At 37.5% G+C, this 16878-nt stretch overlaps 2 protein-coding genes across 2 annotated transcripts; one reads left to right on the top strand and one right to left on the bottom strand.

Moving 5' to 3' along the window:
• Positions 1-6488: 6488 nt before the first annotated feature.
• Positions 6489-9685, bottom strand: zic2a (zic family member 2 (odd-paired homolog, Drosophila), a). Its single transcript, XM_063005777.1, has 3 exons — positions 8710-9685; positions 7581-7744; positions 6489-7425 (listed from the first exon to the last, which is right to left on the bottom strand). The coding sequence occupies exons 1-3, from the start codon at positions 9683-9685 to the stop codon at positions 7231-7233; spliced, it is 1335 nt and encodes a 444-aa protein (XP_062861847.1). The 3' UTR covers positions 6489-7230.
• A 3846-nt stretch (positions 9686-13531) lies between these two features.
• On the top strand, positions 13532-16870 carry zic5 (zic family member 5 (odd-paired homolog, Drosophila)). The gene is made up of 2 exons (XM_063005907.1): positions 13532-14662; positions 16425-16870. The coding sequence occupies exons 1-2, from the start codon at positions 13624-13626 to the stop codon at positions 16868-16870; spliced, it is 1485 nt and encodes a 494-aa protein (XP_062861977.1). The 5' UTR covers positions 13532-13623.
• The last annotated feature ends 8 nt before the right edge of the window (positions 16871-16878 follow it).

The raw sequence follows: 16878 nt of genomic DNA, 5'->3' as shown, positions 1-16878 counted from the left end.
AGCAAGAGAACATGATGTGCGCATGCCATTAAGCACCACTTTGTGTCCACAGATCTTTTCAGGCTTGCACAGGTATAAACCTTAAATGACATCCACAAGTAAAAATCACTCATGTGAGGTTTGAAAGAGTGTTTGTGCCAAACTGGTGATATCAGTGCCCATTTCCTTCAGGAGCTGTTTTTGTTTGTTTCTCTGGGCTAGAAGTGTTGGTTCTTCCCGCTCTCACACAAAAAGCACATTGAGCTGTTTGAGAAAGGCGGTGTGCACCCACACAACATGAAAGTAGCAGCTCTGTAAACCAGAAAACACTACTGTACATAAACTTCTACATAAGCACAACACTGGCTACATGAGTGCACACTAAGGTAGGGCTGGCTTTTAAGGATAGGTCACTAAAGTCAACTTAATTTTTTGTTGCGCAGTCTTCTTTTGGTACTTAAAACAACAGTGCCTGAAGGTTTATCAAACAGGTGAGGGTATCATGATTAGTTATAAAAGGAGGATACCAAAGGCTATATCTTTTGTAAAAAAAAACAAAAAAAAAAGATGGGCCATGGCTCACCATTGAGAGAGAATTGCAAATCAGTTAAAAAAACATTTCTCAGTGCAAGATTGCAAATACTTTATATATTTTACCATCTACCGTACAATATTGTGTAAAGATTCAGGGAATAGGGACAAATCACAGGCTAAGGCTGGAAACTACTGTAGAAGGTGGGTAACCTTCCAGCCCTAGGATGGTATTGCAAAAGAAACCTTTGCTATTGTGATAAAAAAAAAAAAAAAATTGCCACTCTATTGAAACTCTATTGTGCAAAGAGACAAACAACTATTGTGCAAAGAGAAATCCATACATCAATTCTATGTAAAAATGATGGCAAAATCTCTAATCTGAAGCTCAACCCAGATGGAGAAAGACAATTTAAATAAGTGACACAGAGGTAAATATTACTGTTTTAAAGAGAACTTCTATATGCTTTCATTAAGTTGTCTTTTCCCAAGACGTCCATGGTTATTTCAGCAGCGATCCCAGGCCTCATTCTGCACACGCTAACAGCGTGGCTTCATAGACCCAGAGTGCCTGTGCTTGACTGGCCTGTCTGCAGTCCATATCTGTCTCCTATTTAAAATGCATGCCACATAATAAAAAGGAGAATCAGTGACCACAAACAGTGACCATGGACTATTTAGGAGCTGAGGTATTGTATGTTGCAAAAATTACACTTGCCAAACTGCAACAATTGGTATAATTATTTCCCAAATGATTAAAAAGTATAATTAATAAGTGATGTAACACAGTGGTAAACTCACCTCTGTCTCAAATTTTCAGCATATTTAAGGCATCACTTTCTAAATTTTATTATATTTTACAGTCAGTAAAAACTGGAATTCATTTTTTTCTTTTCCCACCTCATAATTTTGGCACCCCTGGTAAAGATGAGTAAGAAATTCATTGTTTGGTGGCTTATCGTAATCTCACTGAATAAATGAGAAAAATCCCATCTTTTCATTGAAGAAAAATTATTCTAAGAAAAATACCCATAAAGAAATAGTTACATTTTACAAAACCAAATTCACACCCCTTGAAATTCTTAAAATGTAACTGTTTTTTTTTTTTATATTATTCAAGCTCAGTTTCTAGTGCTATGAATCACATGACATTAGCTCAAATTTATTTCTCCAGGAAATATGTCTGTTATTCAGGATGTGAACCATACTTCCTGTACTTCACCACACCACTCAGCATACTCTATATTGAAATGCATAGAGCTTAATGCTATCCACTTTTCTCGTTTTTTAATGCAGTATATGACCAAATTTAAGAGGACATCTGACCATGAGTTTATTGGGCATGTATCTCAAACTACATACATTATGTACTGTTTATACTTTTTTATTGGGAATGCCTGATGTCACTCAGTTATCTTTGTGTGTAATATATGCCCCAAACAAAAATCTGTCAATACTTTTAAAACAGAGGTGTTCATATACACAACGTCGTAGCAAAACGTTTACTTGAAAGACTTAATTATTTGTAAGTTTGTACATTGTACAAGAATGAATGGTAGGCCTGTTACAAAGCCTATAGTAAGACCGTGTAATAGTTTTATTACAGTTTGAATGATGCTAACTTGGTAGCTATTATCGTCAGTTATTTCTTTTAAGTTTTAGAGTCTCAGTGTGGTATTTTTATATGAGCCATTAAGAAGGATAAGCTCTTCCCGACGTTTGATTTTTTTTTTTCTCAAAAACATTAATTGTCTTAAACCTCCAATAAACAATTCTTTGGTGTTGCAAAATTTCTTTATTCATTGATTTGCTGCGTCAACTATATCAGTAATATGAATTAAGTCAAAATTAAATGAAATCCAATACATATTTATTGAAATGAAAATTGAGTATTTGGTTAATACAATAATGTTTTGCTTGTCCTATTGAACAAAGAATTTAAACCCTGTCAGCCAACTACAATTTTTACTATTAAACTTACATATTTACATTTAATATACATTGATACGTGTTGTGCTCTTAACCAACAGACTTAAATGACATCTTCTTACAATGATTAAACAGACAGCAAAATATTTTATCTTAAAATATAGATACAATGCAAAACATAGAGCCACATGCAATAGGTGTGAGCTTTCTAAATCTTCTTCTGAATAGATATTCACAAACGAAAGTAATACGTTATTAGAAACTAAAAACCTAGTCTTTAAGCCTACACGAAGTATCAGGTTCAATCTTCGCAATCTGTAAATGTGTGTGTGTGTGTGTGTGTGTGTGTGTGTTTCAGAGTTTTATTATTTCAAATATGAAAACAGAACAGACATTAAACAATAATGGTGTTAAAACGCGGTAGTATTTAAAAAAAGAATATAATGCATTTTAATTCAGTGCTTGTGCGTAAAATTTAGTGACGACTTTAGCCTAAATATCAATGGATAAAATTAATACAAAACACTTGACACTGTTTTTTACATCTATCTATCTATCTATCTATCTATCTATCTATCTATCTATCTATCTATCTATCTATCTATCTATCTATATATATATATATATATATATATATATATATATATATATATATATATATATATATATATATATATATATATATGGATGCAAACAAAGAATACTTTATTTCACTTGTATAAATCATATATCAGTGTAAAGTGTCAGGTCGTGTTGTCTGCGAGGTAACTCTGTTGAAAGCTGTATTGATAGAGCTGCGGCATCCCATTGGCATATCACGCTTATATTTCAGTATACATTTACCTCATGGAGATAAACATTTAGTGCGGGTAATCAATCAAAAACAAACATTTACTTTCTCATCGAGAAAGAAGTTTCATGTATTCGGGTTCTTTAGTGGTTAAAATAATAATGGAAAAAAACATTATTTTGTAAGTTCATTGGTGAGAAAATAAATGCCAATTCATGCTGTCACCAGTAAAATGATCTAAAAAATCGTATATTAGTGAGATGTTTTGCTTTTCAAATGTATATGCCATACCTTATAGATTTTTATTTTATAATAATAATAATAACGCGAGACTTATTTATTCACCAGCAAAAACGTCTAGGGTGCAAAAGCGAAGAGGATCATAAAATAAAATGTCAACGAATTTACGCAGTTTGCGCAGACTGCTTTCCACGCCTGAATTATGCATTTGGACACCAACAGGTCACCTGCATATAGTTGTGTGTGACTCTTAATTGAAAATGTCACAGATAAACAGGTAGTGCCGTGCTTAAAAATCAGCATGCCAGATTGGGTTACTATAGTTTGCCCATTTGGCGTACTGTCCTAACACCACGTACAGTCAGTACAGGTGTATGCTGTTTGTGTTTGCTGCTGCTGGTGGTGAGGCTGAGTCACAGGGGAGTAGAAAAGATGAGGGTCACCGGAGTCATAAACGAGCGCTCAAGTGCACTGATCACATCTTTTAATAAACATATACTGTAGTAGAAGTGTTGTTTTTGTGGTTTACTTGTTTATTTCGTTACAAGTAGTGCAAGTCAAATTTAATCCATGTTATATCCATAGATCTTATTGAGGACTAACTAGCTGACTGCGCGCATGGGTCGCTTCAGTGAATGTGTGAGAAGGGGAGGGTGCTGAAAGGATAAATTATGAAAAGAAGACCTTTCCGGCAGCACATATGACCTCCTTTAAAGTTGGTAACACTATAGCATGTTTAATGTATGCTCTATAACGTTTGTCGGCAAGCTATATTAGAAGATGCGTTATAAATTACCTACAGCTAAAGATACCAAAACATTACTCTAATCAAAGATAATATTTAACTGACTTTCCCAGATCAAAATAACCTGATAAGCTTGGCATTTATTTTCACTTTTGAGCTTCGAACTACTGGTCCAATAACAAAGCATTTAATTAACCTACTCGTGATGAAATTACATTTGCTAAACCTAGAAGATACGTCCCAAGGCTTGGTGTAACATCTACATTAAAATAAAATAGAAAAGAAAAGAAAACGTACTGATTTTTTACTAGGTCAGGGATTCTCAGCTTCAGTCTCGGAGGTCCACTGCCAGTAAAAGACTACAATTTCTTGAATATAAAATTGTGGAGCGTTCGTTCGTTGGCGTGGGTGCAACCTGAGCGACAAGATAAATCCCTAACAGTCAGCATTCAGGACTGTATATTCCTGTGTCAGTGATTTCTTTGGAATCAAAACGAGTTCTTACAAACAAACAATTTGCATTATTCATTAATTTTGTGGTGTTCTTTCCCAAATTAAAAAAATAAAGTAATTTCTATTTAAATTAAGTTTAGTTATAATAAAAGTAAGCTATAATAATAAAACTAAACAACAATAATTAGATGTATAATTAAGCGTCCTAAGTGATTAAACGCATGTTTAAATAAATAAGGAATAATGCGGAATCTCTTGCTATATTTAGAAGACACTGAACGCTCCAGTGTTCAGTAGAGTAAAACCGAGAGTGCGCTCATCTAATGACTGCAGGTGTATTTTTCAGGTGTGAATGCAATTTGTAAAGAATGAAGCCTACCATTTTCTTAATTAAGAGTACAGACGGATTATAAATGGTGCAAATCTGTTAGTCACCAGTTAACAGAAAACAACCTGAAATCTGAAAACAAAACAAAATATATAAAAATAATAAATAAAAGCTAAATCAAGGAAACTGGAGGATTTGTTTTGGGTAACTCACTAGATGTAAAGATTTGCTTTACCCATGTTGAACATTACGCTTTTTATTTGCCTTTTAGACAATGAGCAACATTTTATACAAATGTGAGGTATAACAGTGCGTTACAATGGAACGGAAAGGAAACTGTTGACCTTTCACGCTTTCTATAGGTCACATGACCCAACCCTTAGATGTCCACTCATGGTCCAGTCAAGAAGACCGTAACTGTACTTACAGTCAACCTATAGACTTCTGTAGTCAGGATATGATCGTAAATCAGGGTGGTGCAGGGTCTTCATTGACAAAGGTGTCACTTCTCTGGACAATTTTTGCATTTGTTTTGGGAACATCCTTATTTTTGTATAAAATGATGCTTCTCGAACATTTAAACCCGCATATTTGACGAATATTAGGCTAATGATTTTATATAGACCCAAAATACTTACTAGGTATTAAATATTACAAAATATAATGCTAAAAAATGTATAATTACCATTTCAGTTTCCAGAGGTGTATTTTAAAACTATAGCTTTTTTTTGCATTAAAATTGTACGTTTTCCTCATTTGCTAATTTCAGCTGTACATGTACTTAACTTTTTAACTTTTACATTAATATTTGATGAATATTCAGAAATTGTGTGAAAGTGCAATAAATAACCTAGGATGCTTATCTATTTTATCGGTTATCTGTTATTACTTAAAAATAACTGTGAGCACAACTGCGTACACATTTTGACTCTCCTGAGTAACCATTTACAAAGCCAAACATCTATTTGTTTACTATGGTCAAACGGGGATCTGTAAAAGGCGTATGCAGAACCCAAGCTAGTGCTAAATATATTGTAAATGACAATTCTATCTTGTAAATAACACAATTCTTACAAAAAAAAAAAAAAAAAAAGATTCATCTGACTACTTAAATTAGTAATGGAGATTGTTCAGTATTCTACAGCAAGCACAAACTTGCGGGGACTGACATCTGCAGAAGCTTTAACACATAACACATTTTATGCAGTGAAATAAAGTAAACAGATATACACCACTAAATAAACCTTAAACAGCTATAGACATTTGTTTTGGCTAATGAAGACGGATTACAAAATGGAGGAAATATGTAAATCACAAATTTAAAATTAAAAGTCAATTATAACACTTAAAAAGACAAAATGCATTGAGAACGGGTATTAGTTCGTAGCATCCTCTGCGTGTAAACCAAACAATAATTATTTGCAGTGGAAAACCACAAAGAGCACAAAAAGAGAGTACAAGAACGAATAACACTTTTAACACTTGGACCACATTTTATTATAACTGTGTGCAGTATTTTTTTTATCACAATAAGGGAGAAACACCTCTTAAACTTGAACAAAAACACATAAAACATTAGCCCCAGTTCAGCTTATAATTGTACATATTTATAGTAAAGAAACATTCTTTATAAATATTGTTTCATCTGTAGCAAGTAAATACCTTAATTTAATTACAAATGGATAAATATGCCAGTCGATATTTACAAAAGGAAGGGTGTGGTTACAGAAAATTTAACGGCACGTTGATTTTCCTCACATCTTCCAAATATATTCACAATTTCAACTTGCAAAGCACAAAAACATCACAAGTTAAGCCCAGCAAACGAAAATTTACATTCACAAGCAAATAGTGTCCGTCTTTGTAAAGTGTTGACTTTTACCAGTTAATAAATGTTTAAGGTACAATCAGTTTGCCCTAATGAGATATGCCTTAATGACAATATTTATGACCATTATACAACTTTTTATCAGAATATGTGCACTAACAAGTCCCTATAGAGAAATAGCTACCAATGAAGCGACATCTATACACCAAAAAAACTGACAAAATCTATTACAACCATTGGGAAAAGGGCGCATAATATTTACAAAGTATTGAGTGCCTTTTTGCACGTTTCTTCGGATGATGAGGATCGCTCCCAAGATTTTGGCCTAAGCCTAATAGCTGTACAAGTCCCATTTAGACTCCAGTTTTTACTGAAGCAATGTGTATACGAAATGCTTCTTGGTGGACCTAAACATACCACTCACTGAAGTTAGACGTCAGGCCGCTGTGTGCGTTTGAGCTGTGCACGCCGGACGAGGGCGACAGATTGGTGTTGCTCTGGGTCTCGGTGGAGGGCGACACCAGCCCAGGGGGCGTTGAGGACTCGTACCCAGAGCTGGCTGCCGGAGACGAGTCGTTCCCTTGCGGGGAGGATTCATGGACCTAAAAAAGAAACACATAACGCATTTAAAGACACATTAAAAAGCGAAAACGTGCAAACAACTGTCAACTGTGTGCTGAATTGCGCAATGCAAAATAAACAGTGGAATCAATAACAACTAAACATTACTCTTAATTTTACCAGTAGAAATAATTACCTTCATGTGCTTTCGGAGAGAGCTGGGATGGGTGTAGGACTTGTCGCACATTTTGCAGAGATAGGGTTTGTCTGAAGTATGCACATGCATATGCTTTTTCCTATCACTGCTGTTTGCGAACCGTCTGTCGCAGCCTTCAAACTCACATTGGAATGGCTTCTCACCTGAAAAAATACATTAAAATAATGTTAAGCATGCACGTTATAAGTAATGTTCGCTGGCATCTTTGACAAACCAAATTTGTCATTAAATGTCGGCAAATCATAAAATACACTAGACAAGCGATTTTGTAAATCGTGAATATGGACGCTTAGCTGCTCTCCCAAGTCGACTAGAAAAATGAACAAATAATATTTTGTTATATTTTTTATTTAGTATAAAGTACACTTAAATCAACTAATTCAATTTTTTATTTTAATAATAATCTAAATAACGTAATTAAAAATAATGTCACTTGCTATAAATAACCTGACCAATAAATAAGAGTATAGTAAGTATTTTAGAACAGGAAAAAAGAGAGAGAAACAGTATATGACATTCAATTAAAAGTCGCCAAATGAATAGTGGATTTTAACTAGAAAATGTGCCAAATAACAGTGATTCCCTCTCTGAGATATCGACTAACAGTACGCATACAAATATTCCTGTAAAGTGGGAAATCCTGAATAAATTATGCAAAAAAATCAATGAATTACTATAAGAGAAACAAGAATAGCTCAGTCAATTCAGTCAAACTCAATTGTAAATGCTTGACGTACAGAGATGAGAAGAAAAATTACGCACACGATGCGTTAACAGGACAGGAGGCTTTGACCCATTTAAAGTTTACGAACCACAAAAACCTTTAGATAGATTGTTACATAATTTAGAACGATGCTGAAATACAACACGTTGAAGCATAACGAGACTGGTTGTATTTGCTTCTTGGCGTTAAAACACTCGTTTGGTTGAAGCAACAAATAGACACATTTCCATTTTTTATTACATATATAAATCGTATGTATATACTTAGAGGTAGCATTATCTTTAGAAATACTTTTTTATACTTAACCTGAAAACCACTATGCAAATATTTTACAGCAGCACGACTAAACATAACCTAAAGCATATATTAATGAATCATAATTACCTGTATGTGTTCTTTTGTGAATCTTCAGGTTCTCTGACCGCGCAAAGACTTTGCCACAACCAGGGAACGGGCACGGGAAAGGTTTTTCTCCTGTGTGCACGCGAATGTGATTCACTAATTTATATTTAGCTTTAAAGGGTTTGCTTTCCCGTGGACAATCTTCCCAAAAGCAGATGTGGTTGCTCTGCTCTGGTCCTCCGACGTGCTCGACCGAGACGTGCGTGACCAGCTCGTGCATCGTGCTAAAAGTTTTATTGCAACTTTTCTTGGGGTTGCTGAGTTGTTCGGGGTCGATCCACTTGCAGATGAGCTCTTGCTTGATACACTGCTGCCGCATGTAGCGAAAGAAGGCACCTGGGTGGTGGTGATGCGCTGTCATGTTCATCCCCATGTTCATATTCATGGAGCCATACTGGTTGTGGAGTTGTGCTGCTGAGTAAGGGTCGGTCCGTGGGCTCGAGACTTGATGGTACTGCTCTGATCGCCCAAACACCTCGCCCGGTAGTCCAAGTCTCATTTGGCTGTTGAGCACGTTTGGAGATCCATGAGAGCCGTGCTGGTCGTGGATACCCGGGAATAAAAGGTGGCCTTGGCTGTCTGCGTGGGAATGGTGCAGGGACCCCGCAGTGGGGCCGAAGATTGCATGCTGGCCGCTCGACGGGGGAGATTCTCCAAAACCTCGGCTACGAAAAAGAAAGTCCCGCGTTGAGTTGAACGGCGAACTCGCGTACGAAGTGACATGGGCAGCGTGTGCACCCAGTGCCGCGGCGGGGTAAGCTGGTGCTTGCGAGGTAAAAGCAGAGCTCTGTCCAGGGGAAAGATCGTGGTTCAGTTTAAAAGCGCCCATGTGCGCCGAGTCAACGAAGCTGTTCTGCGCCAAACTCAAGTCCCTGTCCTGCATGTCGCCCGCCGTGTGATGCCTTGCAAATGTTCCCACTCCCAAGCCAGGGAACTGATGACCAGCGTCCAGTAACATTATTTTACACTTGATAAAGGAAAATATACTCAAGAAAGTCTATTACAAAGCAGCGCAAAATAAACAAGACAGAAATGCAGTTAGCTAGGGAAGTGTTAACTTCCAGATTGGAAAACACGGCATGAGGTGAAACTTGTAGGCGCTGATCCTCTCACAGGGAAAAAGCTCTTCTTGCTCTGCTCGTATTTATTTCTTCTTTATAACTTATTTAAAATTCCAGTTAAAAGAAAAAAAAGGTTCCTTCGCGTTTTCCCGTTCAAATTATTTGGGGAAAAAAGATAATCTTACTGTGTCTTCTTTAAACGCGCCCCGCGTTCTTGATGCATCTCGTATCGGGATGTTTATCTCTCTCGCTTGGCTGTGTTTATCTCGAAGGGTCTCTCTTTCTCAGTGGACTGGCACTACCTCCTCTTACGCCCCCTTTAACTGGAGCCCGGTCACTCATTTGGCGCTGTCTCATTGGCTGCCTCGCCTCATCAATCCCACAGGTCTCTCCAATAGTACGCGCCCATTCGGCGACTAATAGTCGATCGCCATTTTCCACTGACAATTACCGCCTACTTTTTTTGGAGAGCTTTTTCTGGAGATGCACGGAAAGCAAAGCAACAAAAGCCCTAATCGTTTATGATAACGTTTACGACTTTGTATAGATGCCCAGAAGCTTGTGTTTTATACTGTATTATTGTCCATAGACTGCACACAAGCTACTACTCTGGGATGTTAAATGGTTTGATGTTTTTTTTTATTTTTTTTTATTTAAGCTAAGCCTGTAGGCTTTAGGTTTGTAGGTAAATCTAATTAATGCGTAGCACAAAACTGTAATCCAGCATTCAGTAAAGTACAAGATCAGTAGGCCGTAACACTATAGGTGGGTAGTGTTTTTTTTCTTAATACAACCATGTACCCGCACAGTAACAGTCACAACGTTGAATTAAACACCTAGTTTGGAAGAGGCCTCTTGGACTGGCAGTACTGTTAACAGTACACAAGGTCCTCCGAGTTTTTAAAGACAATACAAAATATAGATTAAACAGGACAAGTTGTGATTTTTAATCAGGGTCTCTTGTAATTACTGTGTTTTAAGTATAGGTCAATAGCTAACCTTGGTCTTATTTTATTACAGGCAGCAATAAAAAACTAAAATCACAGACGTGGTTGCATTATCGACCTGCTCTAGTGTAAATCAATTTATTACGGGCATAAAATTTTGTTTGGTAGCATGGCATATTAAAATACTTGTGACATATATAAACGTATTTTTATACAAGACGCAACACCCTTGCAAAAATTATTTATAAAATTATGCAGCTGTCAGGTTTTACTTCAGATTTATTGTCACAATTGTATGGCGTCATAAAATGTATCACTTCATAAATCTTGCAACTGCAACTGATCATTTTCTAAATAATACCACTTACAAAGTTTCCAACGTTTTTGATCAGTTAAGTGAATAATTTAGGCAATTATTGTATTTTTTTTATAAAAACTCCAGCACAGAAAACAGCAAAAGTTATCTTTACTTACACTTTTATCGACCTCGTATTCCTTACAGCTCTATTCCAACATAATGCAAACTTAATCTTTTCCCCTCTTGCTTTAAACGGCAAATAACAAGGTGCTGAAGGAGTGTAAAACTGAGATTCTGTTCACTTCAGCTGAAAGCCTTGCAGCTTAAACGTTGTAGACTATTCTTCTAGCCTCTCCGCAGGAAACACAAGATCTGATCCAAGTTCAAAGTCACGTCTGCCGACCCCTTTAAGAAGTTCTTTATTTCTCAAGAAAACCTGAAAACCTTTCCCCCTTCCGTACGAGGGGAAAAAAATAAAAAGAATTAATAAAGAGCGGCGACGTACTCGGCCCGGGGCATCGAACCGTAGTTTATGATCCTGTCGTTACAGGGAAAATAGTTTAGTATAGTTTAGTTTAAAATGACAAACCACACATTTAAAGAAATAAAAAAATATATTATTAATAAATAATTAAATATTTAAATAAACAAACAAATAAATAAATAAATAAAATATCTGGGTATAAAGGTGTTAGTGTAAAACAGACATGAGGCCGTTAAATACCATAAAATAAACGTCTTTATTGATGTTTATTGGGCTGCGATGTACAGTTCCCCATAACCACACACATCACTGTGCTAAGCCAACAGAATACATGACAATATCTGCTTTTAATACGACCAAGCGCCTTTAAGCGACCCAACGGGATATTTGTCACCGATTTGACGTCCTCAATATGTTAACACATTGTTGGAAACTTTCTGTAACCTTGAGGTTTTTCAATGGTGTTTGACCTCCGACCTGTAAAAACCATATATGTCGCCCCTTAAACACATTATGTAAGGAATGTCCTCATTAAAACAAAACCACTCTATTGAACAGTTTTAATAAGGATAAAATAGCAAACGGTGTCCTTTTGTCCAAAAAGTAACGAGGGCTGAAATAACGCACGTGGTGTACATGGTAAAATTAATCTTTACATAAATTTAGTTATTAATTTATTTATTTTGCCACAGACATGACCGCAGGTTTACACAAAAGGGAAAGACGGAGACACTCCGAAAACAAAATGGGCAACTGGAAACTTGATAATACTGTTATTAGAGAGAGATAAAATTTAATATTAAACTTTAACATTTTTTATTTATTTTAGAATAATAGTAACAATACGTCAAATGTGTTATTCTTTGTAGAAGCCTACACTTTAACATAGACATTTTTACAGACTTTTTATACAGAAATAAGCCTCATCCTACCTGTATTTTGCCAATGTTCTATGACACTGCTTTAAAATTCTTTTTAAAAAATATTTTAAATCAAGAGACACTAGAATGATGACAGAGCCCTGTTGTGTTCAAAAGGAACTTTTAAAAGGGCGTGGACTTCATAAAGTCATGAAGTTTAACAAACAGAGTGGACGCGATATTTGGAAATGTAATTTACTGCCCTGGAAAACAAAACAAAAATGTAATACACATTATACATCCTCAGATGATTAAAAAATATGTCAATAAATATCAAATATTTATTTAAATAACATTTAAAAATCCTATAACATAATCCTTTTAATAGCGTTTTATTGATTGCTCTTTCATGTTGCGTTTGGTATTATTTGCTGTGTTTGTTTTCTAGTTTGGTTGCTCATTTAATTTCCATAAAATCACTCTTCCTGTTATAATGAAATAACATATTGATTATATTAATGATGTGTTGCAAATGTTACATGAAATTAAGTTATAAGAATACACTTTATTTAAAAGTAAATACATTGTATATATTATACAATATACAGTTATTTGCCGGTTTTCCAATTAATTGAGGGATCTAAGTCTGCATTAATAAAAACTGAAAATGCATTTTAATAAACACTATAACTTATACCAGAGCTTACGTCTTGACACTGTCAGTTGTTTTTCCACTTATTTCAAGTTTACCTATTCATTAAGGAAACGTATGTTGATTGAAACACCTTCCTGACTCTGTATTTTGAGGATATCGAGCTGATCCGTGTTTGTTTACACAGTATTTTCTGTTCACGTGCGTTTGTCCTGGTAAACAGCGCCGTAATCACAGATTCGCCTCTAACTTTGTGAGCGCAACTTTTTGGAGTCTGCGGTGGTGAAGGGAGTGAGGGGGCGGAACCCCGCTGAGACTGCGCGCTGAAAGACAGCCAATCGCTTCGCTCCCTTAACTGCCAGTCACCGAAATCTGTCCAATACCCGCAGTGCCATTTCTAAACTGTATTCCCCACTGTGTCCTCCAACTGTTGTAGGTTCTGCCAATCGCTTGAGGACAGAGTGGGAAAAGGAGCAAGCAGAGTTAGAGGCCGGACAAAAGAAGTTATAGACCGCTATATACATGTATTTTAATGTGTTATAATGCCTGCGATGGGTAAAAAACAGTAGCGAATGTGGACATGACGGTATAGTTATGGAGCTTTTGAGCAAGAGGAATTCGGCGATAAGAATAGCGGATTTGGCAGCGACTCAACCCCTTCCTCATCAGAATATGACAGGCTTCCCGGGAATAGGGGGGCATCACCCTCACTCCCACCATGCCCACTTCCACCCTGGGGAGATGGGCAACGACCCTGGAGTGGCTCTCACTCCATTTGGACCAGAGCACATGGCACAGACAAATGCTCTCAAACTTAGCCCATCGCAGCACATTCAAAGCCATCCCGAAGCCCAGACCGCGGCATCTTTTCCGTCTTCTCAGACCACAGTTGGTTTCCCCGTGGCTCACCCCCACTCAGGCTACGCAAGCAGCAGGGACTTCATCCTCAGGAGAGAACTCTCAGCCTCTGCTATGCATGCACTTGGCGACCAGCATAGTTCCGCCTCCTCCCCTCATCACCATGGCATGTTCATTTCCCCAACAGGTGCTTACGGGCACACGGAAGGTGGTGCCCATCCACTTTTCACGGGACTTCATGAACAGACGGCCCCAGGTACCCACCACCATGCTCTTAACGGACAGATGCGACTGGGTCTACCAGGGGACATTTACGGCAGACCAGAGCACTTCGGACACAGGCCCGAACACTATGGGCCATCTTCTATACACGGCTACAACTCCATGAACTTAAATGTGAACCTAGCTTCAGCCCCTCATGGAGCAACGGGAGCGTTTTTGAGGTACATGAGGCAGCCCATCAAACAAGAGCTCATCTGCAAATGGATTGACCAGGAGCAAACGTCCAAGAAACCATGCTCGAAAACTTTTAGCACCATGCACGAACTGGTAAACCACGTCACAGTGGAGCACGTTGGCGGAACTGAGCAGAGCAACCATATCTGCTTTTGGGAGGAATGTCCCCGCGAGGGCAAAGCGTTTAAGGCAAAGTACAAACTGATCAATCATATTCGAGTACACACCGGAGAGAAACCGTTTCCTTGCCCCTTTCCTGGCTGTGGAAAAGTCTTCGCCCGCTCGGAAAACCTGAAGATTCACAAGAGGACTCACACAGGTTAGTCGTTGTTAAAACTAAAATATACTGTACTTACACGATTACTAATACCATCCAGTAAACACTTTCTGCTTAAACACTAATCGAAGTTGTAGAGCCAAAGTGATAGGTGACGTGAACAATAGCATTGTGTTTATAGACCTACTGTAGCCTATGAATTAATGAAAAAGATATAAATTTCTGGACAGCTGGTATTTTTAAATAGACCCATTTAATTAAAGTTATTGCTCCATGTGATGTGCGGAGTGCAGTACACCCTACAGCCTGAGTAACTGTGTTAAGATTTTATAAGAATATAAATTAAGCTGTATGTCAAAAGCAGTTATGCAGTTATGCCATAGTAGTGAAGAAAGCAGGGCAACCATGATGTAGCCACATAGTAGCCCAGGTGTAGACACACAGTAGCCATGCTTTATTCGTGTAGGCTGTATAGTAAGAAAAATGTAGCCTTTAATTATGACTGTTCGTCAGTCGGGGTTTTTAGCCAGTCGTAGACCATGTCTGTCAACAAACTATTTTATTGTTAATTTGCCGTGCTTCTTTATTGGGTTCGCTGTTTTTCTGAATGTTCGTAATAACATTTCACAATAGCTATAAGCAAATCATACAGTAAATAGATAGGGGTTAGTTTGGGCTATAGCTACATAGTCTTTAAGACTCGCCATACTCGGAACACGTGCTATGACGATTTCACTATGTCAGACCCACTGACTTCTTATTGCTGAATGCACAAACACTGACTTTAATTTGCTGTTTGTTTATGAAAAATGTTTGCCACTTAAGTTAAATTCATGCTTTACTCAGTGTAAACTGAAATTTGAGTAATGTTCATTAAATACTACTTACAACCAAAGAAACAGTACCAAAAACACACATGGCAAACCCATGTTGTTCATTATCTCCAATACAACAATTATATTGTTCCACACAGGGTAGCAGTGCAGATAAAATTGCTTTAAAGTAGCACGTGTGGGGCTGCTACAGAAACTGGCTACTACAGCATTTGTATTTGCATATACAGTAAAGTTATTAAACTTTATATATCAAATAGACAGCTATCTCAGACCGCATTTAGAATGTTCTTATAAAAGGGTTTAATCATATAAGGCCATTATCCTAAATGGTTTGTTCTTTTGGGAAATTCTTAACGGACCTTAAAAGTGCTGTTGGGGTTCTAATGATGTTTTGAAATTATTATAAGGTTTCTCAAGGAGAAATAATGTCAAACTAGAAGAAAATCAAAATAAATAATTGTCCTCCTAACAAATATTACTAATTACTAAAGGTTTAAAGCTGCAGTATGTACTGTTAAAATGGGTTGTTTGTTTGAGATGAGCTGTGGTGAGCCATTCGCATTGAAAATATATTTATTAGACCCATGCTGCTTAGAACAAATGTCTTCGTCCTTTTATCAGCTGTATTATCCTGGTCAAGACTGCATTGGGTCTTGCGCCACCTGGGGACACTGAGCAAACGTAGGGGTGGGTGGGATTTGGAGTACCTGATCCACCTTCTGCATGTTTTGGTAGATGGGTGGAAAAACATACAGTATATCCAGAGTAAACCCACATGATGAAGTTTTTAGAGACAGTCATTAAATATAAGGATTTAAACCAGGTCCCTAGGACCAATTTTGCTGTGCAACCAGCTGTGCCGCTGTTCCAACTGATTTTATGGTTGCAGTTTGCAAGACAACAAACATTTCAGTGATTGTGTAGATTGTGGCATGACGTGATGTATATGTTCTATTTCATGCTTTCAGGTGAGAAGCCCTTCAAATGTGAGTTTGACGGTTGTGATCGAAAATTCGCCAACAGCAGTGACAGGAAGAAGCATTCTCACGTACACACGAGCGATAAGCCGTACTATTGCAAAGTGCGCGGATGTGACAAGTCCTACACACACCCAAGTTCTCTCCGCAAACACATGAAGGTGCACTGCAAGTCTCCTCCGCCTCCCTCAGCTAGTTCTGCCACTGCTTATCATTCCTCTTCTGCGGCGCTCGGTGATGCGCTTGTACCTTCCACAGAAACGCAGCGGACCCGAACAACCAACCTCTCACCACAGGTCACCAACCTCAACGAGTGGTACGTGTGCCAGGGCAGTGCTGTCCCTAACAATCTTCACACCCCCTCCAGCGACATGCCAACCTCCGACTCAGACGACGAGGACTCTTTTAGACATTCTGACCCAAGGACAATGCTCTGAAGCACAAG

The sequence above is a fragment of the Trichomycterus rosablanca genome, chromosome 12 (genome assembly GCF_030014385.1).
Source record: "Trichomycterus rosablanca isolate fTriRos1 chromosome 12, fTriRos1.hap1, whole genome shotgun sequence".
Taxonomy (NCBI): Eukaryota; Metazoa; Chordata; class Actinopteri; order Siluriformes; family Trichomycteridae; genus Trichomycterus; species Trichomycterus rosablanca.
The sequence above is the reverse complement of the archived record's forward strand: the minus strand, read 5'-3'. Positions and strand labels throughout refer to the sequence as shown.